Raw genomic sequence first — 27,605 nt, 5'->3', positions numbered from 1 at the left:
ATTATATAATGATTTTATTAAGTAATTTTGATAAAAATTGATTTTAGGACCTAATTGTGAAAAAGTTGTAAATTAAGGTTTGGTGTTGAAATTATGATTTTCAAAGGTTTTTTAGTATCTTAGAATGAATAAATAAAGTGTTAATTGAGAAAAATTATCTCAATTGATGGGTTAATTGAGTAGGGACTAAATCGTAAAAATTATAAAATTTGGAGCAAAAGTGTAATTTTAGGAATTAAAAGATATAAACCGTGAAGTAGAGTAAAATTGAAATGAATGCTAATAAATGAATAATTTTATAATTATAGATCAAGAACCCGAAGTGAATCTTAAAAAAGAAAAAATAGCCGATTAGTCCCTGAACTTGTATGACTTTTACGAATTTGCCCAGATTGACGTGAAATCAGTGAATTGGATCAACACATCAGGCACACTATCCAGATTACTTCGATAAATTTTTTTGTGCATTTTACGGTTTATATGGCATGTATAGGGTTTAATTTAAAGGAAGTGAAGATGATATAAACTTAATTATCAACATTTTTCACTAAAACAGTTTTGGACAGCAGCAATAGTCCAACTTTAAAAAATCAAAAAAAATTGTGAAAATCGACTTATAGGTTGAATAAAATATAAAATTAAATCCTATTGAGCCTAATTTTACATAGAATAAATGTTGTAATCAAAATAATTTCATATTATGAGATATTTGAATTTTTGTGAGACAAGGTCAGAATGATTTTGGGTTCCCCTGTTCTGACTTTGGAAAATCATAATAAACTGAATAAAAATAATTAGGGGCTTAAATTTATATGTTTAAAATACTTAATGAGTCTATTTTCAAAATAAATAAACAAGAACATTATTCGAATTTTGTATGATGAAATAATTAATCTTTAGTAAAGATGGATTGGAACTGTCTGACAGCGAAAAAGGGTTGACTTTGAAGAATAAACTATACTTATTGGCTAATCCAAAAACTCTAAAACTTTTATGGTAATAATATATGTGAGTCTAGTTTTAGGTAAAATTAGCAGATCTTAATTTGTAGTTCTGTAGCTCCAGATATAAATAATTTAGTAACTATGACTTGAGAAGACAGCTTGACTGGAATATGAGCAAATAGTATAATTATTTTTAATTATTCTGTAAACTCCGGTAACATCATGTAACCCCGTTCTGGGGATGAATGTGGGTTAGGAGTGTTACAATGAAGTGCTTGATAAATTTAAAGTTTATAAATCTGAAGTTGAACTTTAGTGTGAATCATTTATCAAGTGCTTAAGATCGGATAGAGGTGGAGAATGTTATAATCCAAGTTATTTTGAATCTATTGGGATTGTCCATCAAGTTTCAGCCCCTTACACACCACAAAAAAATGGTGTAGCTGAAAGGAAAAATGGAGTCTTGACTAAAATGATAAATTCAATATTATCATATCTAGGTCTTAGACAAAGTTTTTGGGGGAAAAGCTGTTCTAACAGCTTGTCATATATTGAATAGAGTTCCTAATAAAAAAACTAAAATAACCCCCTATGAACAATGGAAAAAAGGGAAACCAAAACTTAATTATTTAAAAGTTTAGGGTTTTAAAGCTATTGTCAAAGTTCCAACACCTAAATGTAAAAGGTTAGGTGAAAGAGGAATTGAATGCATATTTATAGGATATGCACATAATAGCAAGGCATATAGGTTCATGGTAATTGAACCAAATGATCCAATTTCAATTAATACTGTTATTGAATCAAGAGATGTATTTTTAATGAAAATAAATTTAATTCTATATTAAGACAATTACAACCACAACAATTGATTCATTCTTCAAATGAGAATGAGATTCCATTGGAACAAATTGATAATAATGATAAATCTTGTCAAGAATTAAGAAGAAGTAAGAGGATTAGAAAGATCAAAGATTTTGGACCAGATTTCTTTATGTTTCTTGTAAAAGGAAAAGGTGAAAGTATATGCAATAAGATACCTTATTGTTATAATACGGAATCTGATCCTATTACATTTGAAGATGCAATGAAATCTCAAGAGTCAGCTTTTTGGAAAGAAGCAATAAATGATGAGATGGATTCAATACTGGGAAATCAAACTTGGATATTAGTTGATCTTCTACCGGGTTCCAAACTAATAGGTTGTAAATGGATCTTCAAAAAGAAAATGAAGGTCGATGAAACCATTGATAAGTTTAAAGCAAGGCTGGTAGCCAAAGGTTTTATACAAAAACAAGGTATTGATTACTTTGATACCTATGCTCTAGTAGTAAGAATTTCTACAATTAGACTCTTAATATCACTTACCTCTATATATAAATTGGTTGTTCACCAAATGGATATTAAAACTGCATTTTTAAATGGTGAATTGGAAGAGGAAGTGTACATAGAACAACCGGAAGGTTTTGTTGTTCAAGGACAAGAGCATAAGGTATGTAAGCTTGTTAAATCTTTATATGGACTTAAAAAAGCACCAAAAAAATGGCACCAAAAGTTTGACAATGTTGTTTTAGCTAATGGCTATAAAATAAATGAATCCGATAGTGCATATATAGCAAATTTGAAAATGGAAAAGGTGTTATAATTTGCTTATATGTAGATGACATGCTCATTTTTTACACGGATTTGGAACAAATAGAAAACATAAAGAAATTCTTGTCAAACAACTTTGCTATGATGGATATGGGTATAGCAGATGTTATTCTTGGGATTAAAATAACCCGAGATGAAAACACTATAAATTTATCATAATCACATTACATTGAAAAAGTGCTTAAAAAGTTTGATCTGTTCAACTGTATACCAACATCTACACCCATGGATCCTCAAATAAAATTAGTATCTAATGCTGGTAGGAAAATTGATCAATTGAAATATGCAAGTCTAATTGGTTGTCTTATGTACATAATGACTTGTGCAAGACCAGATATTGCATATGTTGTTGGGAAATTGAGTAGGTACATAAGTAATCTAAGTAGTTTGCATTGGCAAGCTTTGAATAAAGTACTTAGGTACTTAAAGAAAAACATTAATTATGGATTGTGTTATAATTGATATCCTCCAGTTTTAGCAAGGTATTCGATGCTAGTTGGATTACAAGTTTGGAAGATCATGCATCTACTAGTGGATGGATCTTCATTCTTTGTGGAGGAACCATTTCTTGGGGTTCTAAGAAATTAACATGTATTACTGATTCCATCATGGTAGTAGAATTTATTGCATTAGCCGCTGCATCAAAAGAAGTAGAATGGTTAAAAAATTTGCTTTATGATATACCTTTATGGCCTAAGCCAATTTCACCTATTTCTATCCGTTGTGATGGTGAGGCTACTCTAACAAAGGCATATAGCCAAGTATATAATGGAAAGTTTAGACACACTAGATTAAGTGATAGTTTTGTCTAACAATTAATCTTTGATGGAGTGATCACTATTAATTATGTGAGGTCAAATAAAAATTTGGCGGATCTTTTGATCAAAACTCTTGCTAGAGATGCAATAAAAGGGACTTAAAAAGGGATGGGACTCAAGCCTATTAATTAGAGTCACCCATGATTGAAACTCGACTCAACGCTTGGTATAACGTCAAGTCTTGAGTTCAATGAGATAAAGTACATCATTAGTATGTGACTGTTAACACTATAACTAAATCCATCCTAAGATTAAAGTCCTAAGTACCCGTAATGATAAGGGAAGGATGAGTAATGTATTCTTAATAGACCCATAACATAAATATGTTAGAGTGTTATAATTATGGGAACACTCTTGATGGGATCTACCTATGTGAGTGGAAGTGTGGCCGCTTCTAAGAGCTCAAGGGCTTGGCTTTAACTGCATTCATGAAAAAAGGACACAGACACATGGCCTTAATAGTGTCCCTAGATCTATACATTGATCAATGTTGAAATCATTGTGTGAGATGTGTTCGGTAATCAAATGAAATAGTTGGTTCAAAGCTTAGTCTACCATGCAATTTCGATTAACTTTAACATGTTTTCACTAAGTGGAGGTTTAATCGTAAGATACATTCATTTATGCAAATTGATTTCTAAGAATATCAAAATCTAAAATATTTTGAAAATGGGGGGAGATTGTTGGAACATTTTCAAATATTTATAGTGTTCTAATAACTATAAATGAATAGGTGTAATTAATCAAAAGATTATATTATTTAATTTTTGAAAATGATTATAACTATTTAAATAATATTATTTAAATAGTTATAATTAAATGAATAATTATGAGTTTATTTTAAAGACATTATTATTTAGAAAGACACCTATTGATAAAAGATGTCTCCATGAAGAGACATAAAAATTCTTATAAATAGGAATGAGATTTCATTTGGAAATCATACCAACAATTTATAATATTGTTTCTTTCCTTCCTTCATATTCTAATATTATTAGATTATTCTATATAGTATTATTGCAGAAATCCTTTATAGAAATTGAGTTCCTTGTCATACATTGCTCACTGTGTAGTGTGCTATTCTCGTCAGTGCAAAACGCAAAGAGTCATTGGCTTCATTGTATCCTCGAGGTTAATTTGCTTGAAACTCGTTTGCACACCGAAGATAGGTGGGGGTGAATATAACCTTAAAGGTAGTGGTTTGATACACGCTTTGGAGCCTTATCCTATTTCTTCTTCTATTCGAGTTCCGTTAGTGAGTTCGAGATTTTTCTCACCGGAGATTTGTACTAACAATAGATACATCAAGTAAAGAATAATAACATGAAAGAAATAGAGCAACCACACACTTTCACATTTAACACCTCCCTCTTCGAGGTAACTTGAACCAACAATCATCCTAAGAATCTGGAGATTTCCCCCTCAGAAAATTCTCAGTAAGTGAAGTAGAGCACTCCAAATTCTTAAAACACAAAGGGATGATGCCATATAATGATTTGTGTTCAAAGTTAGCATATGCAGCAAAAAACCAATAAAAAAGCAATAATTATAAACTAATTTGTCCTGTTAATATTAAATAAGAAATTTTGAGCTAAACTATTCCGTAAATTGAATGAAAAATAGCACCTAAACTATTCAAATTTGTTGCTTTGACATCCCTGCATAGATGTAATGAATTCATCAAAAAGAAAAAGTATACTCCTATCTCTCAGAACAAGGAAATATTCACTGTTGATTGCTAAACTTTTCCTTAGCATGTGATACCCTTCAAAAGCATTATTTGGCATCTCACCATTTTCATAATCCAAAAAATTCCAGAATTACCATCTATTTTGAAACGTCATCTTCCCTTTTATGGGGAAAGCCATCATCCAAGTAGATAACTTTAGCTAACAAACATATAAGCAAAAAAAAATAAATAAATAACATGTTGCACCAGAGAAGCCTTCCATAGTATAATGCTGTCTAAATATGAGAAAAGCTTGTGAAAAAAAGAACCAGTTCAAAATAGTACTTACTGACACAGAGAACAAGAATGATAGTCTGCTGCAAGAGATATTCCCATTATTATGATTAAGTCAAACAGACTTGATGAAAGAGATGCATATGACTAACATAAAATCTATGTTTGAAATAATAAATGAATATAGGCAAAAGAATTTCTGAATATCTTAATCACAAGTTGGTGCAACGTGTAAAATGAACAATAAGAATTGTGATTCATGAAAAAAACAACCAACACCAACTGAAGCTGAGACTCACCATACCATATATCTTTCCTTCCTATGTAACGCATTGAATAATTTATTTCTACTTCTATGAGTATTTGATATAAATGTGTATCTGCTCTAATGGTTGAGTGTTTTGGGGGTGTGTGTGAGGTCTTAGCTTCAAGTCTCACTTTTGCTAATTTTTGGTATTTTTTAGAATTAAGTCTTACCTTTGTTCAGTGAGCTTATATTAAATTACTTATAAATTCATATTAGAATGAGCTTGCTGGTTCGAATGGTAAGGGGGTTGGTGTGTTGGGAGTCTGTGTTTGAATCTAATAATGCTCTAGAATAACGTATTTTTATGTATTAATCATGTGTTTATTCTGGGCTTGATCCTACTAATTTGAGCTATTTATGTCTTTTTATCGATTAGGGACTGATTTGGAGGCAAAAGCAAAATTAAGGGACAAAAGTGTGATTTCGAGACACAATGGGCTGATATGCGACACAGGAAAAAGATTGTGCCAAAAGTGCAAGCATGGAAGACACAAGGACTAAAAACGCAAAAAGAAGAGATTTTATTTTATAAGACTCCATTTTATTAGGATAATTAATATTAAGATAATTATTAGGATTATTTAATTTTAGGATTTTATTTTAATTATCTTTATTTATCTTTAATTAATTGTATTTATCTTTTTAGAATTTAAGTTAAATTAGACTATCTCCCTAGCACTATAAATAGGGGGTGAAGTGACTCTATTGGGTGTTCATCCTTTTCTGTAAACACTCTCCCCTTGAAAGTCTAGGCTTTTGTTTCTTCATATTTTCTTTCAATAAAATCCCCTTTTCCATTTTTATATTTATTTTCTTTTCCACCATTATCACGAGCCACTAAAACCTATCTAGCCGAAAGTTGTCAATATTCCCAAAAAAGGGTTCTTGAGGCCTAGAATCCGTACTTAGCCTTCTCGTCAAGTATTCATCATTTCTCCAGACTACTTCTGGCCGACGCTCGTCCATGGCCCTTAAGAAGTAAGCTTTTCAAGATATGCAAAGGCGGCCGCTTTGTATGTTTTGGAAGGATTACACAATCGGTTCGTTAACTTATCATACGAGGTTGGCAAGCCAAAGAGACAAAATGGCGTGGGATTCGCCATTGAGAAGCGTTGATCTAGCATAGATTCTTGGCTAGAGTTAGGTTCCTAAAAATCGTAAGTCTAATATTTGGAGTGGTGGTAGAGGCGTCCTCTTCCACTATAATCGGCTTACTTGAGTTAAGAAGGGTTATTTAAAAGCCGAGGATTGAACCCAAGCGAGAATGAGACAACTGGAGGCTGGAATCTACCAATAAGAATTTCTTTTCCTTTAACTCTCTTTATTATTTTTATATATTCTCCATCTCAATTTCCGTCATTTATTTAATTTCGCAATTTCAATTTAATTTAAATACTATTTTTATTTTTCCAAATCGAAATTCTTAATTCTGTTTTTTTTTTCAGGAACACAAGTTTCTTGGCCAAGAAATTGTCCAAGATTTCAAGAAACGAGAATTCGTACAATCCGGTCCCTGAGGATTCAACCCTACTTCCCCTTTACTGTTATTTTTATTATTTTACAGGGAATAGGATATTTTTGGTGCTCTCAACGACCGCATCAGAATCCTTACGCGAGTGTGGATGATATATTTTTACTCGATTGTCTGAGGATGTTTCAGTAAAGTTAAAAGTCTAAAGAGGTTGTAAGCTAGTGGGTTAGTGGGAGAAAATTAAGGGATATGTTATCACATCTTTTATTTTTCTTTCCTTTTAATTATTATTCTTTTTCAAAATTTTGGTTTTTTCCCCCAAATTTCTAACGTGATTTCTACCTCATTCTCTATTCTTTTCTTCTATGTTATTCCTCTTCAATCGGTGTCCTCATCTGTTCTTCCAAAATTCGTATTGTGATTCACTGTGTTCGTTAATTGGCTTGGTAAGTGACGTTAGGTTTTTGTTAACTTTTGGTTTTAGAATTTTTGGGCAATCTTATTTATGGCTGATTAATGGTTGTAATCGATGGATTCTGTAGCGTAGGAGAAGGCGGTAAGGCAGGGGTTATTGTTTCAACAATTTAGCTTAACATGTGTGATCGTTTCTGCAGTGGTAAGTTTTTAGGTATCAATCTCTTTAGTTTTGTTAACTCTATTTTAGTCGCTAAAGGTGTTGCGTATTCTGATTTTAGGTGCTGGTGGTCTCGGGAGTGTTTTTGCATCGAAAACGTACTAAGTGTGTACCGAAACGCAGAAAGTTGAATTTCGGCAAAAGCCAAAAAATTGGTCTGTCAACGCCACACGGGCATGTGGTAGCCCGTATGGAAGGTTGTGTGCAAGGCACGGTCGTGTGGTTGACGTAGGCATGGTCGTGCGCAAGACACAACCATGTGGTGGCTTGAGTGTGGCCGTGTGGGCTACACGAGCTAGGCCAAGTTGGGTGTGTGGGCCCACACGAACGTGTGGATTTGAGGCCAGGCTGTGTCGGGCACACTGGCAAGGCCAATCTGGGCATGTGGGCCTATATTTTTGAAATTTTTCCTAGGGTCGCACGGGTTGTTCCAATCGACTAGAGCCTACCGTAGGGCTAGTAAAGGCTAACCAAACCCTAAAACTATGGATCTGATAGTTTGATATTCTGTTCTGAATATGAAAATGCTATGCATGTCTGATATTTTCGTTATCTACATATAAGCATGTTGAGCATGTATAATCTGTATATTTGTATCTGTTTTTTATATCTGATTGGGGGTGAGATTTGTATATGAGGAGGAAGTATTTTGTTCGGAGTTAATCGCATATATTCTGGCAGTTTGGCTGCATATATTCTGATGTGTTGTAATGGCACAATATGGTGTGTAGGGATGGGTGGATGTTTTTAGCCCTACATGGTGTGATGGGATGGTCAGAGTTGGTGTATAGAGGATGGGGGTAGGATTTTGCATATCTGAAATCTGAATCAGTTATCTGATACTGTTATCTGAATCTGGATCTGTATCTGACTGTGTACATAACTCTGTATATTTGCATGTTCAATTCTATTGGGTTACACACTGAGTTTACGAAAACTCACTTCCGTTTGTCTATTCTGTTCAGGTAATCCACAGACTTGACGGATCGGAGTGGCGGAGACTCAGCAGTGATCACTCGACCGTAAACAGTTTAAATTTGGTAATTTGTGGTTTTATTTATGATTTTGGTTTTCATTTGAGAGTTTGTAATTTCTGGGGCTTTCTGGATTTTTATGATTATTAACTGTTAATTTTTTGTTTGTTGATAATCTGTATGCCTTGATAAATTATTTTATTAAACCGATGATTTTTTTGTAAAAAAAAAAGTTTTTTTCTAAAAATACGAATCTAATTTCTAAAATGCAATGGGTTTGTTAGACTTTCGCTGTAAAATAGGTCTTGGTAAATAACTAATTAATTAATGTTTTCGAAAATGGATATAAAGTATATAAATTGAATAACTGAAATGACTTTACGTAACTAAACCCATTCTCTGTAACTTTTCCAGATTCGGCTATAACGTTTAGGCCAGGTTTGGGGAGTTATATTTAGTAATATCAGAGCCAAGTTATAAAACTCGGACTGTGAATTTTGGGTTTCAAAATTATATTTCGAAAAGAATTGGTTTTCAAATATTTTTTTGGATAAATTGGGAAAGTATGGGTACACCGAGTTTCCGGCCCCAATCCTGTAAGTATTTATTAATTTATGATGGAAAACTCTAAAAACACTATAGTTAGAACTTTCTGAAACTATACTGAGTAGTTAGAGATTGAAACCTTTGAAAACAATTCTGAACTTCTAACAATTTATGCATAAAACATCTACTAATAAATACTAAACTGATGCATAAAATTTTTAATGTAGATAAAGCTCGAAATATACAATGAGTGCTCGTGGAACTTATGGACGTAGTATTCGGGGCCGTGGTAAAGGCCGTAAGGGAGCTCGAGTTGAGTCTTTCTCTCTAGGCAATATGCCGAACTTAGATACGAGTGAGACACCAGTTTTATCTACTACTGAGACTGGGTCTCAATGTCGCTTAGCTGGGGACGGTGCACTGTCCCAAGCCATGTTGAAGATTTTGAAAGGGGTCGTTGGACCCCATTCTAGAGCTAGGGCCAAGGGTCAATAACTGAACGGCTTCGGTCTAATAGTGCCGAATTATTTAGGGGTGTCACTGGAGTCGCCCCTAATATGGCCGAGTATTGGTTGGAGGCCATTGAGAGGATCATGAACAATTTAGACTGTACTTTCGAGCAGAAATTTAATGGTGCAGTTTCCTTACTTCGCGACGAGGCATATCAGTGGTGGTTGATAGTTAAGGAAGGTACTCAAGCCTGATTGTCTGAACTGAGATTTCTTTAAGACTACCTTTCAGAGTAAGTACGTAGGAGCGAGCTATATGGATACTCGTAGACGTGAGTTCATGAATCTCACACAAGGCAATAGATCTGTGGCTGAATATGAGACCGAGTTTCTGAGGTTGAGCCACCATGTTCAAGGCATGGTGGCGTCTGAGTATGAGAGGTGCGTTTGCTTTGAGTATGGTCTGAGGGATAACTTAAGGGTTCTAATTACTCCACAAGGGGAGCAAAAGTTCACAATTTTGGTTGAGAATATGAAGATCGCTAAGGATACTAAGCGCGTGAAGCGCCAGAACAGGGATCGAGAGATGGGTAAGAATGAGAGAGAATCGGAGCCCTCTAGTTCTATTCATAGGCCTAAGAAAAAGGCCAGATCTGATGGGTCAGTTATAGTATGGGCTCCTATTGCTCCTACTGGGATTCAGCTATGCGGTGATTGTGGTAGGCTCCATCCTGGCAAGTGTTGAAAGGATAAGGGCTTATCTGAGGTGTGGTTCATTAGTGCACCGTATTCAAGAGTGTCCACAGAAGGCTGATTAGATGCAAGTTTTGGGACCAAGTTCTGCCTAGCCTCAAAGAGCAGTTCAGCAACCACTGGGGGCCGTGGACAGGCTAGGGGTGGTAATGGTGTGGGTCACGGATAGAGAGCACCAAGTAGAAGTGCTAGTTAGACTAAGGCGAGGCAGCCTGTACTAGTTTATGGTGCATGGCACCAAGAAGATAGAAATGCTCCTGATGTCATCACCGGTACGTTCTTTATATTTGATGTGTCTTATACTGCTTTGATAGATATAAGTTCTACTCACTCCTATGTAGCTAGCACTGCATCTGAAAACTTAGGGATTCCTATTGAGAGTATTTCTAGTAAGATTACTGTACTAAGTCCTTTGAGGCAGTCTATTCGGGTTAGTAAACTCTATAGGGATGTTCTGTAAGAGGTACAAGGGGTTATCTTTCTGGAAAATCTGATAGAGCTTCCGTTTAGAGAGTTCGATTTAATTCTAGGTATGGATTAGTTGGTTGAGCATCGAATCAATTTGGACTGTGCATCTAAGAGGGTCGTTCTGAGGACCAATGATGATATGAAGATGGTTGTGATTGGTGAGCGTCGAGATTATTTGTCCAATGTGATCTCTGCTCTTGTGGCTGAAAAACTAGTTCGAAAAGGGTGTGAGGCGTACTTGGCTTACGTCAGTATTTCTAATTTTAGGGACTCTTCTGTTGGAGATATCAGAACAGTGAGAGATTTTTTTAATGTCTTTTCTAAGGAGTTACCGAGTTTACCTCTGAATCGGGAAGTTGAATTTGGAATTAAGCTTCTACTGGGTACAGCTTGGTGTCTATCACTTCATATCGAATGTCACCGAAGGAGCTTACAGAGCTTAAGTCTCCATGGGGGCACCAATTCTGTTTGTTAAGAAAAAGGATGGGACCATGTCAATATGCATCGATTATCGGCAGTTGAATAAGTTGACTGTGAAGAATAAGTATCCACTTTCCCACTTTCGAGGATCGATGACTTGTTTGATTAGTTTCGAAGGGCTTTAGTGTTCTCTAAGATAGATTTTCGTTCTGGGTATCATCAGTTGAGGGTTAAGGAAGCTGATGTTTATAATACTACATTTAGGACTCATTATAGACATTATGAGTTCCTAGTTATGCCTTTTGGTCTGATGAATGCTTTAGCTGCACTCATAGATTTAATGAATCGAGTGTTTCAGCCATATCTGGATCAGTTCGTCGTGGTCTTTATTGACGATATTTTGGTATACTCTAAGACAGAGGATGAGCATGATGAGTATTTTAGAGTAGTGCTTCAGATTCTACGTGAGAAACAGCTTTACGCTAAGTTGAGTAAGTGTGAGTTCTAGTTGCATGAAGTGACTTTTTTGGGGCATGTGGTTTCTATTGAGGGGATCTGTGTTGATCTGAAGAGGATAAAGGTTGTGTTTGATTGGAAATAGCCTACAAACGTGTCTGAAGTCTGTAGTTTTCTGGGTCTAGCAAGTTATTATCGATAGTTTGTCGAGAAGTTTTCTCTGATCACAGCTCCGTTGACTAAGCTTCTGCGTAAGGGAGTTTCTTTCATTTGGATTGATGCACAACAATCAAGCTTTGAGAAGCTCAAGTCTATTCTGACTCAAGCTCCTATTCTGATACAGCCTGAATCTGGTAAAGAGTTTGTGGTATACAATGATGCGTTGCATGTTACTTTGGGTTATGTTCTGATGCAGGATGGTAAGGTTGTAGCTTATGCATCCCATCAACTTAAGACACATGAGGGAAATTATCTGACGCATGATCTCAAGTTAGCTGTGGTGGTTTTTGCGTTGAAAATCTAGAGACACTATCTGTATGGAGAAAGGTGTATCATCTACACAGATCACAAGAGTCTCAAGTATCTCCTTACTCAGAAGGAGTTGAATCTTAGGCAACGCTGATGGATTGAATTGCTCAAAGATTATGGTTGCACGATAGAGTATCATCTTGGTAAGGCTAATGTAGTGGCCGATGCTCTAATTCGTAGGGTGATGTCTAACTTGAAAGCGATGTTCACTCGACTTAGTCTGTTTGAGGATGGGGGTCTGTTAGCTGAGTTGCAAGTTAAGTCGACTTGGATTAATTAGATTCGAGATAAGCAGTTGGGGGATAAGTCTTTGGGTCTACAGTTCTGTCAGATTGAGAGTGGCAATACTTCGGATTTTTGGCTGAATAATGATAGTGTGCTATGTTTTGGAGGAAGGATCTGTGTACCGAATAATTCTGATTTGAGGCAGTCAATTTTGAAGGAGGAGTATAGTAGCCCATATGTCATGTATCCCAGTGGCTGTACTGGTGGCTGGGTTTGAAACGTGAAGTTACTGATTTTGTTACTCGTTGTCTGACGTACCAGCAAGTTAAGGCTGAGCATTAGTAGCATTCGGGTTTGTTATAGCCAGTTAAAATTCCCTTATGGAAATGAGAACGAGTGGCGATAAACTTTATTAGTGGGTTGCCCTTGACACCCACTAATAAGGATTTTGTTTGGGTCATCGTAGATCGATTGACCAAGTTTACTCACTTTATTTCGGTTTAGACGAATTATTCTCTGCAGAAGTTAGCGAAGCTCTACATTTCTGAGATTGTAAGACTGCATAGGGTTCTTGTCTCGATTATTTTTTATAGAGATCCTCGTTTCACTTCTTGGTTCTAGAAGAAATTACAAGAGGCTCTAGGTTCAAGATTGGACTTCAGTACTGCGTTCCATCCTCAGACCGATGGTCAATTTGAGAGGGTGATTTAGATATTGGAGGATATGCTTCGGGGTTGTGTTTTTTATTTCTGAGGTAGTTGGGAGGACTATTTACCGCTAGCTGAGTTGACCTACAATAACAATTTCCAGTTTAGTGTCCAAATGGCATCTTACGAGGCTTTGTATGGTCATAAGTGTCGTACCCCGCTATGTTGGATTGAGTTGGGTGAGCGTCGGGTTTTGGGTCATAAGTTAGTTTCTGAGATCGAAGATAAGGTTAGACTAATTTGGGATCGTCTGAAGGCGACTTCTGATAGGCAGAAATCTTACGTAGATATTGAGTACACTGCGGGGGACTTCGTCTTTCTTAAGGTCTCTCCGTAGAAGAAAGTTTTAAGGTTCGGTCATAAGAGCAAATTGAGCCCTAGGTTTATTAGACCGTATCGAATTCTGAAGCGTGTGGGACCGATCGCTTACCAGTTAGAGTTACCTCCGGAGTTAGACCGTATCTATAATGTCTTTCATGTCTCTATATTGAGGCAGTATCGGTCTGAACCATCTCACGCTGTCTCAGTTGAGGAGATCGAGGTTATGCCAGACTTGAGTTTTGAGGAGGAGCTGGTTCAAATTCTGGATCGAGATGTTAAGGTTCTGAGAAGGAACTCCATTCCATTAGTAAAGGTTTGTGGAAGAATCATGGCACTGAGGAAACCACGTGAGAACTTGAGGACTCGATGCGTCTGCAGTATCCTCATCTATTTTGATCAGATAAATTTTGAGGTCGAAATTTCTTTTAAGGGGTAGAGTTGTAACACCCTGAATAATTGATTTCTGCTTCTGTGAATCTCTGACACAAATGTGTATCTACTCCAATGGTTGAGTGTTCTAGGTATATGTGTGAGGTATTGTGTTCAAGTCTCACATTTGCTAAATTTTGGTATTTTTTTGAAATTAAGCCTTACCTTTGCTCTGTGGGCTTATATTAAATTACTTGTAAATTCAAATCAGAATGAGCCTGCTGATTCGAGTGGTAAGGGGGTTGGTGTGTTGGGAGTCCTGTGTTTGAATCCCTACGTGAGCGTGGATGATATATTTTTACTCGATTGTCTAAGGGTGGTTCAGTAGAGTTAAAAGTCTAAAGAGGTTGTGAGTTAGTGGGTTAGTGGGAGAAAATTAAGGGATATGTTATCATATCTTTTATTTTTCTTTCCTTTTAATTATTATTCTTTTTCAAAATTTTGGTTTCTTTCTCCAAAATTCTGACGTGATTTTTTCCACATTCTCTATTCTTTTCTTCTATGTTATTCCTCTTTAATCTGTGTCCTCATCTGTCCTTCCAAAATTCGTATTGTGATTCATTGTGTTCGTTAGTCGACTTGGTAAGTAACATTGGGTTTTTGTTAACTTTTGATTTTGAAATTTTGGGGCAAACTTATTGATGGCTGATTAATGGTTGAAATTGATGGATTTTATGGTGTAGGAGAAGACGGTGAGACAGGGTTGTCGTTTCAACGATTTAGCTTATCATGTGTGATCGTTTCTGTGGTGGTAAGTTTTTGAGCATCAATCAATTTAGTTTTGTTAACTCTATTTTAGTCGCTAAAGGTGTTAAGTATTCTGATTTTAAGTGCTAGTGGTCTTGGGAGTGTTTTTGCATCGGAAACATACCAGGTGTGTACCCGAAACGTAAAAAGTCAAACTTTGGCAAAAGCCAAAAAACTAGTCTGTCGACGCCACACGGGCGTGTAGTAGCTCGTGTAGAAGGCTGTGTCTGAAACATGGCCGTGTGATCGACATAGGCATGGCCATGTGCAAGACACGACCGTGTGGTGGCTTTAGTGTGGCCGTGTGGGCTACACGGGCTAGGCTAAGTTGGGCGTCTAAGCCCACTCTGGCATGTCACACAGGCATGTGGATTTTAGGTTAGGCCGTGTGGACCACACGGGTAAGGCAAATCTGGGCGTGCGGGCCCACATGGGTAAGCCATACGGGCATGTGGGCTTATATTTTTAAAATTTTCCCTAAGGTTACATGAGTTGTTCCGGTCAACTGTGGGCCTACCGTAGGGCCGGTAAAGGCTACCAAACCCTAAAACTGTGGATCTGGTAGTTTGATATTCTGTTTTGAGTATGAACATGCTATGCATGTCTAATATTTTTGTTATCTGTAAATAAGCATGCTAAGAATGTATAATTTGTATATCTAAATCTGCTTTTTTATATCTGATTGGGGATGGGATTTGTATATGAGGAGGAAGTATTCTGTTCGATGTTAATTGCCTATATTTTAGCAGTTTGGCTGCTTATATTTTGATATGTGTCGTAATGGCAGTGTAGGGATGGGTGGATGTTTTTTGCCCCACATGGTGTGATAGGATGGTCAAAGTTGGTGTGTAGAGGATGAGGGTAGAATTTTGCATATCTGAAATCTGAATCGATACTATTATCTAAATTTGGATCTATATCTGACTGTGTACATAACTTTGTATGTTTGCATGCTTAATTCTACTAGGTTACACACTGAATTTACAAAAACTCACTTTTGTTTGTCTATTTTGTTCAGGTACATAGACTTAGGCGGATCAGAGCGATGGAAACCCAACCATGACCACTCGACCGTAAACAGTTTAAATTTGGCAATTTATGGTTTTATTTATGATTTTGGTTTTCATTTGAGAGTTCATAATTTCTAGGACTTTCTGGACTTTATGATTATTAATTGTTAATTTTTTGTTTGTTGATAATATGCATGCATTGATAAATTATTTTATTAAACCGATTGTTTTTTCATAAAAAAAAGGTTTTTCTTAAAAATACGAATTAGATTTCTAAAATGCAACGGTTTTGTTAGACTTCCGCTGTAAAATAGGTCTTGACAAATAACTAATTAATTAATGTTTTCGAAAATGGATAAAAAGTATATGAGTTGAATAACTAAAACGATTTTATGTAACTAAACCCATTTTCTGTAACTTCTCCAGATTCAGCTATAATATTTAGGTTGAGTTTGAAGTGTTACATCCTATGTTGTAGGAAATGTTAGTGTCACCAAAAGTGCACTTGCTAATTCTGTAATGGCTATCGAGTTGCATGTCGTTAGAAAAAGTGGAGAGGTTTGGCTTCCAATTGCCATGTGAATCAGTTATATCGACTGAGAACTGCGAAGGATTGCCACCAAGTGGAACATCCATGTCCTGCATCATAGCATCCTGCATTTAGCACATGATAATAATCCTTCTCTACCAAAGTTAAGACAAGAAACTTGAGTTTAATGTTGAAGGAGAATATAAAACATTCAATTTGCAAAAAGAAGCAAATGAAGAAAAACCGAGCATTTCATTTGATAGTCCGATTCCATCATTTAAGGTTAAACAACATTAAGATGCATAATCACAAACATGATATTCTTGGGAGGCTAATGTTGTAAAAGAAAGAGGTTTAATGTGAAGGTTATTTTTCAAGGAAAAGATTAATTTGGAGCAAACATATAAATAAGAAACTGAGTATCAATTAGTTCTCTCACCACTTCTAGTTCAATATCATTTAGCACAAAGTTAGAACCCTTCAATGAGTTTAGTTGCCTTGAAAAGTTCCAGGGCAATGAGCAATCATCAGAAGAGATTCTACAATAGCAGAAAGTTAAGATCTGTTTAGATAAAATTTTACCATTCCTTAATTCTATAACTTTTAGTTTATCAGGAAATACATCATATAAACTTTGTTCAAACAAAAAATTAGCACTCAGCTGCTGAAGAATGTGTCAGTCTCATAGAATCTAAAATATATAAGTTGTGTGATAGACCAAAGTAAGTTGAACATAGTCCACAAGAAGATAAAAAAGAATAGAAAATATTAAGAAATGAGAACTGAAGACTACAAATCTCTCAGTACTTTTCACTCTTGAGTGGTTGTACAAAAACTTCAAACTGTTTGACTTCATGCCATGAAAGGAACTTAACTATTTACTGCTTAGAGGGCCAAATGAAATAAAGGAATCTTCCTAGGAAGTTTATCAAAAAATAAAAATTTGTAAGAATGATAGAAGGATTATTCTCAGGCACACCTCAAATACATCTTACACCAGTTAAATATGTCATATCAGTTATATAAGTAATATTGCACTTTACCAGTCCATACCTCAACAAACAATTAACTTTGGAGTGTAACCAGATTTTCTTACACATCATATCATACCTATCAAAAAGAATTCCAGCTTGGTGATAAACATATTTATTTTCTTTGGAAATCTCATATTCCCTTCTTTTATGATGTAGGTAAACTACAAATTTGAATTTAGAGAATCAATTAATTGCTGCTTGCAAATAGAAGTACCATTTTAAATGGAAAATAGATTCATGAAGTATGCAGTTCATGGAAACAATATGACACAGAAAGTAGTTTAGGAAACTAAAACTAACTGTTATTAGGACAAGTATCTAGCAAGTGAATAGGGAATATGAGAGATCTTGCAGATTATCCATTACCTGCCCTCTTGCTTTGGGGAGTGCAATGGAGTCTCTGTTCTGATCTTACCTAAACCTGATAAATTTGGGTAATACCATGTTATTAGGATGTTGAAATTTGAAAACCAAGATCACTGCATCAGTATCTTGATAACATAGAAAACAAATAATTAATCAAAGTTGAGATACCTTCATTAGTGATGCACTAGCAGGTTAATTAGAGGCTAAATAGGTAAGGTAACTGTAATTCCTACTCTAACACTAGCCACTTTCTTTGCTACTATTCTATTTAGAAGTTATCCACTTATCTTCTGGCCATTCCTACAGTGTTCAATTTTTGGCTTACAGGCAATCGTTAAATTAACTCCTGATTTCAAACAGCGATAAATTTCAAATAAAAAGAGGAAACTTCATGAAAAACAGTTGTTCATGTAAGTTTGCCTTTAGTTTCTTTGGAAATCGACTTCTGTATGACCTACTGCCTTAATGACTCCCTGAATTGTTAATGTATCACATCTTCAACGGAAAATGCAACATGAGCTTCATGAACCAGACTTCTTTCTGAACCGACTTCTGATTCATCATTAATAAGCATGTCGAAAACAGATAATTATGGAAAAGTAAACGATGGAAGAAAAAATTGAAGAGAACCATGTATTTATTTCATAACATCAAGAAAAAAGAATCCTAATAGTATGCTGGAGTTACATATTGCAATAAGAAAATAATATACTTTTTTGGCTAGCTACAATCCTGTCAGGACATATGTCTTGTATATAACCAATAGTCCAACATCACAACTTACGATTCTCAGTGGCTGCATTCCAGATCATTGGCAGCATTTAAATCATGATCGCTAAATGAAATCCTGCGCAGCAAAACAAGCATTAGCTTTTCACAGTGTCAGCAACTCAGCATGCGTTCTTGATGATTTGAGAGAGCAGTCTTCATTTTAGTCAGTGTACAATTATGATCTCAAAATATTACATTGCTTAAGCTTTGGTAAAAGCGGACACAATAGTAATTAAACATTAACATGAAGTTGTTAATATAAACAATTGTAGCTATGCTTAAATTTTTGAGGAAAGAGATTTGATGTTTATGTGAAAAAGAGGATATTTTTAGTTACACAAATATGAATTCAGTGCGACCTACTTTGGGCATTGTAACTCTCCTTGATAGCTTGACGGTGGAGCACCTGCACCAGCAAATGCCATTTTTCACTGAATACCCATGAATTCCGGAGAAGTTATGAACAGATACCTGCTTCCTTGATTTTAACAGAATAAGAAGGGGGTACTGAACTTGTAATGATCTTCGCTGGATCCTCTGGCATTTGATACTTAATTGCCGAAGGACCAGAGTTCCTACTTGATTGGAAACAAAGAATACAGGGGAGAAAAACCAAGGCTGGTCAAAATTTGAACAACAGCATAAAATGTAACACGCCATCCATGTTGAACCTTGTAAATTACACAAATAAAAAAATAAAAAGTAAAAGAGGGGCTGAAAATGAGAACCTCTGGAGAGGGGACAGAGCTTCCAAAAAAGAGGCGAAAGTAACACCGCCATTTCTTCCACCATTGAAAAAGTGTAGCCATTCTTGAATTGGCCATAGGGAACAGCACATCAAAATTCCCCTACAATCCAGATAACCAGGCCACGAAAAAAAGAATTGATGGGCCACGAAAGTTGCAATTTCTGCGTATATTTGAAATTGCAAAATGTGTAAAGGGAGGATGGATTCTATGATATTACACAAAGAAAAGGAAACAAGGCCCACCAAACCAAATAACCAGACAGCCCACCTCCATTCACCAGTACTGCAACGGTAACCAAAATTTAAACCAACGCGGGATGAAAGGTTGTTTTACCCCTTTGCCGCCTTTCTCAGGGCTGCCCTCCGGTAATCAAGATTTCTAACTCCTCCAACGGTAACATTGCTTTTATCTCAAGCACCCCCTCTTATTTATATGCACTAGAAATCTCAAGAAAGCAACTTAATTTGTTCTCAGTTGCAAGTAAATACAGAAAACAGTAAGATGATGAAACTGCTCTGCCTTGATGATTTCAAGCATAAAAAGATCAATCCCAATTGGAGTCCTTTTGATATCCTGTTACAAGTAACTGAAGTTGACCAACTGAAATTGCAGAAAAGCCGTCATAATGACCACCTGAAGCATTTTCTTTACGACGCACCACCCCGCAATATGTGTTCCAAGCTGAGATTCAAGTTCAACAACGGTGTTGAACTGAAAAGGAAACGTACACTCACAACACCAGAAGAGGAAGACGATCGGGAATGGGAAGCACCGAAATAAAGCTCAAGAGAAGCAAGAAGTAACATAAACCCGTTTGTCCGGTGCCACCGCCAGACTTGCCTCCAAAATTCAAACAACATATACTTGAAGAAATGGGTGGTACGGGTTTGGTTTTGGTCATACAAAAGACCATCTTTTACTCCGATGTCAACCCTACTGCCAGTCGTTTCTCCATACCCTTCTCCCAAGTCAAGACTCATGACTTCCTCAACAAGGCAGAGGCTAAAGAGTTGGCTCACAAAAACCCCATGCAGGTGTGCCTCTTAGACCCATCGTTGCAGCAAACAAGCATTACCTTTAACAAGTGGGTTATGGGGAACACCTCGCTCTATGTCCTCACCAACACCTGGAACTGTGTTGTCAAGAACAACCAACTGGAGAAAGGGGTCATGGTTCAGCTCTGGTCTTTCCGGATGAATTCCCTGCTGTGCTTTGCACTCCTCAAACTATATGACTTCCAATCATACAACATTAGGGTTTTAACTTCTATAGCATTGATTAATATTCTTTTATTATGGCCAAGCTTGTTTGGTGATTATTAGTTATATAATGCATTATTCTCCTTTCGTTCTTTATTTCCAGTTACATTGAATTGTCTCTATAATGTCTTTGAACAGAGGTTATTAGTTATATAATTTTCTACTTGTTTTAGCCAAATTTTGAATCAGGTAGCAGATAATAAATTTCATTAACTTTTGAAATAAACAGTTAGCAAATGAAAAAGATTAAATAAAAAAAACAGTTAAATCTGTTTTCAAATTTTTAAAAAATAAAATCAACGTTAATTTTTTAAAAATAAAATATGTGCATGGATTAATGGAAACACAAACAGCCACGATAACTAAAATAACAAACCCACAACAAGGATAGTTTTGTTAGGAGAGTAAAGCGAATTGACGACAGGCTGGTTGGAGCGAGCTTGTTGGTTCAGCAACAGAAGCGAACACTCTGCCTCTGAAGAAATTAGCATGACATGAATGAAAAATTGAGGAAGAAGAAAGAATCTTTTGTATCATTTTGCAAAAACTGATCCAACATTTATAGCCAATATTCTTGGGTTGGCCAAGTCAACCAATCACAACTGCACTAACCACCTATATATGGGGTGGAGTGGGCTATTTTTTCACGCGCCTGAGCCGTGAGGAAATAGGGCCCAAATCATGGCGAACATGATAGGCTATAATCTACTTAGAACCCTAAACTCAAAAGTCCATTCCCAAATTGAAGTTGCAACCATGTCTGCTTTACTAAAAGCTGAGAAGGAACGGAGAATTGGAAAAAGTGAATACTACTCCAACAACCGACGGTTAGGTAGAAGTTAGATTTGTTTGACATCGAGGTTTGTTTTCGTCTCATTATTTCCATCTTAAATTTGCTGTCTTTTAGTGTTCAAATTTCAGCTTTCGAATCCATGATTTTTTCCATCTTCAAAAGCCAAGTCTTCATTAGAAATGGCTCTTTCATTCGCCCAACCTGTGCTAAAAATGTGAGTTTTTCTCGAGCAATTGCATTGCTACTTGTTAGATATGAATCTGGAATTGCAGAAAATGAACAGCCGTTTAAGATTTCTTACCTCATAAACACAATCGGGTTGTCTCCACAGTCTGCTTTATCAGTGTCTAAGAAGCTCCATTTTGAGACCTCTCAACAACCAGACACTGTGATTTCCTTCTTCAACAACCATGGCTTTTCAAGAACCCAGATTAGAGACATCGTTCAGAAATGGCCTGCATCTCTTTTATGCAACCCTGAGAAAACCCTTTTGCCCAAACTTCAATTCTTTTACTCCAAAAGGATTTCAGGTTCTCAACTTTTAAGAATCTTATCTTCAAACCCAGATGCCTTTAGACGTAGTTTAGATAATTGCGTCATCCCAAACTTCAACTCCTTCAAGGAATTCACTCGATGTGGCGACGATCAGGTGTTTTTAGCATACAAGAACTATTCCGACGTCCTTTCACGTAATTTTCAAGCCATTGTTGCTCCTAATATTGCAATCCTGAAAGAATATGGGGTGCCTGAATCAAATATTATGGTTGAACTTGTTGTGCACCCAAGGGCCTATGCAGTGAATCCTGATAAGTTTAGTATAACAGTTGAACAAGTAAAGAAAATGGGATTTAATCCTTCAAAACGTAGGTTCCTTACAGCTCTTCAAGCTTTCTTACAGATTAGCAAATCAACATGGGAAAAGAAATTCGATCTTCTTAACCAATGGGGTTGGTCAAATGAAGTTGTTCTTTCAGCTTTTGAGAAGTATCCGAGATTCATGATGTTTTCTGAGAAGAAGATCACTACAATAATGAGCTTTTTCGTCCACACAATGGGATGGAAATCATTGGATATCGCTAACCGTCCAGTTATTCTTTCGTATAGCTTGGAGAGGAGAATTATCCCAAGGTGTTCGGTTCTTCAAGCCTTGTTATCCAAAGGTTTGATCAAGAAATTCAGTGTATGTCTTGTTCTGGAGTATACTGAAAAGGCATTCCTCCAAAGGTTCATCACCCCTTATGAAGATCCTTATATATTGAAATTATATGAGCAGAAGTTAGGCCTTTCAGAATAAATAGTATAATTCTATAGTTACCCAAGACGGATATGGGTATGTATCAGACATGGGTATGTTTAGTGTTTTAAGATTTTGCATGTCAATGTGTCAGACACAGCGTACCATAAGAAAAAATGAAGAATTCATCCAACATGGGTATGATTTAGATGCTAAAACTGAACAAATGTGCATTTGCCTGTGATTGTTTGAATGAAGGTTGAGATTGTTTCCTTGAAGGTTTAACTGTTTTCATCTTTTATCCTTTACTTATTCAGTGAAGTGGTGAATCTTTTCCTCATTCGTGCTTAATTTTACTATGTTTCCTTCTTACATTCATGAAGAATAGAGGATGGAATCATGCATGGGCAATTTTAACAAAACATGAAATATGATTCGTAAACAACATGCTTTAATCATGTACGGATTTTATGTATTTGTGTTTCGTGTTATAATCATGTTAACACATTTGACATGACAAAGTTTCATGTTATAGACATGTAAAACACTTGCATCTAAGACACGGTTAGACGTGATTAGCTAACCCAAATGAATCACATCAGTTTTTGCTTGAGTATATGTCTCGATAGATTTTAATTATTTGTCAAGAAATTTCTTTGATTTTTGGTTCTATAGATTTGAAAACTTAAAATTAGAATTCGTGTCATTTGTTTCATTTATGTTATTCCTATTGCAATTATTTAATAGTGTAATGTCATGCCAAATTTACACTAATTAGTTTTGAACATGCTAATCGTGTCTAGCCATGTGTAATATGTATAAAACCCATGTTGTGCTCATGTTTAACATCAGACAGGATTGGTTATTCATGTTGTGTCAAAATGAGACACGTATTGTTTGATCTACTTTATGAATGCAATGATTTTCATTTTTCTTTAAGTACATGTGTTTGACGCATATGATCCTTTGAAGGTCACATTTGAAGACACCCATATTTGAAGGTCACATTTGAGTTTGAGTAACATAGCAATCGACTATGTATGCCATTATTGAAAGATTTCTAGATGAAGATTAAGAAGCATGAAGTAATTGTGTTTTCAACATAGCTGCTTATACCGAGAACTGTTTGAAGAAGAACAGCTTATTTCCTTGTTGAGAGGTGCATGAAAACTAAGTTACTCCGACTTAGGTGAGAGTATCGAATATAGGTATGTGTCTAACATGTGTGTTCAAATTATTTTCTAAAATTGTCATGTAATGAAGGGCCCTTAGAAGATCCTTTGCCTATACTTATATCCTGATATGTGTCAGACAGAAGTACCAAATACAAGTTACTTTAAAAAACAATGAAACGTTGGAGGAACACGGCCTTACTAGAAAGTGTCAAATATCCAGAAGACCTAGATCTTTTGTGAGAGCCTAAATTCACTGTTGACTAATTGACATGTCTAGCGAGTTGACTTCAGCTAGAGGCAACACTCTAAGCCGGTGCCTGAGCAAGAGAAAAGCTGTGTATGTAAGTAGTTTTGTTAAAATGTGAGCGACCTGCTCTGTTGATCTCCAGGCGCAGCTAGCATTCTAAGACCCATTGGTACGGCATGTTTGAGGGTAAGAGGGAAAGGTTAGGCCAAAGTAGATTTTGTATCGTTGGAACCTTGGGAGTACTTATGCAATTGAATAGGACGTGTGCTTGTTTTGAGTCGGCATCCTTGCTTGAGACTTGAGAGGTGGATTGAGTGAGTTGCTAGATATGCAGAAGTTGTTGTGTAAATGATCATTCATGCACAATCATCTTTGGATTTTATTCAGCTCATTTCTGTAAGTGTTGAGACTGAAGCAATGGCCATTTCCTTGTCAAAACAAAGCTTTTGATCTCGGCCAACAAATCGCTTAGTTGCATGGGTTGAAAACTTTATTTTTTATTTTTTTAATATAGTAAATCCCCAAATGGACATTATATAATTAAACTACTGCAACTGTGTGGATCAATTAGAACTCAATGGGCTTGCATGGGTTAAAAGTTAAAGCAATAGAAAATGAAATTATTACAAAAGGTTACGTGAATAAGAATCCTATTTATTCTCTCAATTAAATTGATTTTACCATCAATCCAGGTTTTCGAAAAATTGGATTTTTTAAAAGTTTTGATTAACCCACGTGTACGGTCCCAATAACTCGTCACCACAGATTCAAAGCACTTGCACTTTCTTTAAGCCACGTGGAGACAGGAGAAGGGCTCCGATTGCTATGATGTTATCCAACTTCTAGGGGAGGATAGGAAACAGCTAAAACGACATCGTCTCAGGGGAGCTTCTAGTTTACTATTTGTCTTTCTGGCTAAGATTAAGATGTGTTTTCGTGAAAGGACGGACTCAACTACGAACCATAAAAGTTGATCTTTTTCCTTCGAGGTCAAATCAATGCTAACCCCAAACGCTCCTCATTAGCGTGACAAATACTTTACCCCTTGTTTTTATATCATTACCCTTTTATGGGCTGACTTATGCAAATATGGTAATTTTTTTTTTAAGAATTAAGTTAATTTTGTAAAAATTTATTGATTTATAATTTTTTCTCTCTCCTGAAGCGCGTCTTATAAAGTGCATTTTCACTATCACATTAGTGAAAATGCGTCATATAGAACACGTTTTCAAGAGAAAAAGAAAAAACGCGTCATATAAGACATGTTTTTCATTCAACGGTAAGTTTTTTAACGACTATTAGGGTTCCAACAACCATAAAAATATCTACATAAACCCCTCCAAACTTCTTTCTTTTCAACCAAATACTCCATACTCATTCTTCCTTCCTAAAATATCAATCCTCAATATTCAATTTTCAATTTCGAATTTTCAATTCTCAATTACATTTTAAAATTATTTTTTTGAATTTTATTCTATTCAATTTATTCTTTTTATTATAATCTTAAAATGGTAAATCAACTTATTTGTTTGGATGGCAAGCATATCTTGACGTTCAATTACAAATGGTAAGAAAGTTTATTAAATTATTTAATTTTGAATAGTTAATTATTATATTGTTTAGATTATTAATTTTTATGTTTATATACTCACTCAAGATCGTGTTTTAAAGACGTATATAAACAATTTAAGCGAAGGTGCACCTGAGGTTATTCATGGACACTTGCGAGATATAAGTTTTGTATACGCAGCTTGCATACACGGGGGGACTAAATTGGATCTCCCACTTATCAATGCTTTGGTCAAGAGATGGAGACCAAAGATGTACACATTCCATCTTTCCTACGACGAGTGTACAATTACACTCGATGACGTTAGTTTACAACTCGATTTATCGACCAATAGGGATGTCGTTACGGGGCCAATTATTAGTGCCGGTTGGACTGGAACATGTGAGCAACTACTAGGGAAGGTGTCGAACAAGTTTATGGGTAGCAAGTTCAAGATGAAATGGTTGGAGGACAATTTCCAAATTATCGATGCTCTAGTGAGTGATGCTAAAAAGGAACAATTCACGTGTGCATTCATCTTGAAGTTGATCGGGGGTTTGCTAATGCTAGATAAATCTCACAATAGTACATTTAAGGTGGTTACTACTACTAGCTGATTTGAAAGAATTGGGACGACTTAGTTGGGGATCAGCGGTGTTAGCGACGTTGTATTGAGAAATGTGTCGGGCTACGATATTGGATAAAGCCAAAATCAACAGTTGCATTCTTCTTCTTCAATCGTGGGCATGGTATCGACTACTATTTTTATGCCCCCGAGTGGAACTCCCTTAAGAATTCTCATTCGTCATATAGTAAAATTCATTTGACAATATCATTACCGTTTTTATTTTTCATTGTTATAATTTTGCAATAACATATTATTTGAATAGGTGAAACAAACCCCTGAGACACAATGGCATACCGACTGAGCTTAAGGATATCCGACTAGCTCTAGGTCAAGAAACAAAGGAGGAGGTTAGTTTATGAATTTCAAAGTTATATAATGTATACTCTAGCACTTGAAATTAAATATTAGGCTCATTTTAAAAATTATAAATTCGTAATGCAGTTTGTATAAACATCATATGTAGATCCAAGGAGAATGTGTCTTCTGGCTGAATTTTTGGCCAATCGCAACATTTGGCACACCAAAGTGCTAGTAGTCGTCTTTGCAACAGTTGAGATGCACGAATCAGACCAAATTATACTACAGTTTAGGTGCACGCAACATATTCCATTGCCAGACCAACATTCCACAAGCAGTATATTGAGATATGGTAGCATAGATACAATTACTTGCTAACACATGAACCATTTCTCATATCAGAGTGATTCAGACATAACAACAAGTTGTATCTACTTTCGGCTTTGGAAAGGAGTAGGCAACATCTCCATAAGAGGCCAAGACGAGGGCCCATCAATCCTAGGTCGGGAAATGGAGACGCGGCAGATTGACATTCGCTTTATCTGCACCAGAGGACCTAATTGTCATGCAACCTCCTGGTCAATGTGGTTCATTTATTTTTGCTTCTAACCCAATTTTTTTGTCACAAGCATTACAACACGCACACTCATTCCCTAAATCATTATATTTAGTTCCAGTTTATTTTACACAACCACCACAACAAGTAAAATCTTTCCCTACGTTAACACATTTAGCACCATTTTATTTTACACAAGCACCACACCACGTGCAATCATTCCCTGCATCAACACCTACTTTAAAGATGTATTATGCGCGACCGCTACCCATCATGCCATATTACATGCCGATTTGTTAACAATACCGATACATCTCGACTCACTGACGATTCCTACCTTCTATTTTCAATTGGGCCATGCAACACCATATAGTGGCCTGCCGATAGTGTTTAAAACACCTCTAACATCATTGTTCTGCCAAATTGGATCATCCTCACAATCGTCGAATCAAATAAAAGGGATCCACGATGGGCGGCTAGGACATGGTCGCGATCAACCATGGAGGAATGAGATGAAGTCAGCGATCAACCCCAACGTGTAATGAGATGAAATCAGCGATCAACCCCAACATGTATGTCAAGGTGAAGCTAAATTTGA

At 36.0% G+C, this 27,605-nt stretch overlaps 3 protein-coding genes and 1 long non-coding RNA gene across 8 annotated transcripts; 3 read left to right on the top strand and 1 right to left on the bottom strand.

Annotated features, from left to right (window-relative positions):
- Positions 1 to 16,227: 16,227 nt before the first annotated feature.
- LOC108466804 (uncharacterized) lies at positions 16,228 to 19,409 on the bottom strand. 4 transcript variants are annotated; one of them, XM_053021248.1, is made up of 7 exons: positions 19,249 to 19,409; positions 18,992 to 19,095; positions 18,884 to 18,926; positions 18,534 to 18,596; positions 17,750 to 17,804; positions 16,789 to 16,888; positions 16,228 to 16,459 (listed from the first exon to the last, which is right to left on the bottom strand). In XM_053021248.1, the coding sequence occupies exons 4-7, from the start codon at positions 18,568 to 18,570 to the stop codon at positions 16,262 to 16,264; spliced, it is 390 nt and encodes a 129-aa protein (XP_052877208.1). In that variant the 5' UTR covers positions 18,571 to 18,596; positions 18,884 to 18,926; positions 18,992 to 19,095; positions 19,249 to 19,409; the 3' UTR covers positions 16,228 to 16,261. The 4 variants fall into 4 exon arrangements, 3 of the variants coding, with proteins under 3 accessions (XP_052877208.1, XP_017622656.2, XP_017622655.1); XM_017767167.2 differs by having other exon boundaries at positions 19,034 to 19,095; XR_001868703.2 differs by lacking the exon at positions 16,789 to 16,888.
- A 732-nt stretch (positions 19,410 to 20,141) lies between these two features.
- On the top strand, positions 20,142 to 20,653 carry LOC108466367 (B3 domain-containing protein At2g32645-like). The gene is made up of 2 exons (XM_017766690.1): positions 20,142 to 20,476; positions 20,632 to 20,653. The coding sequence occupies exons 1-2, from the start codon at positions 20,142 to 20,144 to the stop codon at positions 20,651 to 20,653; spliced, it is 357 nt and encodes a 118-aa protein (XP_017622179.1).
- A 232-nt stretch (positions 20,654 to 20,885) lies between these two features.
- Positions 20,886 to 24,522, top strand: LOC128289353 (uncharacterized). Of its 2 annotated transcripts, XR_008278963.1 has the most exons (3): positions 20,909 to 21,388; positions 23,528 to 23,763; positions 23,867 to 24,522. It is a non-coding gene; the product is annotated as an uncharacterized LOC128289353 (long non-coding RNA). The 2 variants fall into 2 exon arrangements; XR_008278964.1 differs by having other exon boundaries at positions 20,886 to 21,388; positions 23,528 to 24,522.
- Positions 21,388 to 22,833, top strand: LOC108462485 (uncharacterized). Its single transcript, XM_017762427.2, has one exon. The coding sequence runs from the start codon at positions 21,461 to 21,463 to the stop codon at positions 22,613 to 22,615; it is 1,155 nt and encodes a 384-aa protein (XP_017617916.1). The 5' UTR covers positions 21,388 to 21,460; the 3' UTR covers positions 22,616 to 22,833.
- Positions 24,523 to 27,605: the final 3,083 nt, after the last annotated feature.

The sequence above is a fragment of the Gossypium arboreum genome, chromosome 2 (genome assembly GCF_025698485.1).
Source record: "Gossypium arboreum isolate Shixiya-1 chromosome 2, ASM2569848v2, whole genome shotgun sequence".
NCBI lineage: Eukaryota > Viridiplantae > Streptophyta > Magnoliopsida > Malvales > Malvaceae > Gossypium > Gossypium arboreum.
This window is presented reverse-complemented; position numbering and strand designations above follow the sequence as displayed.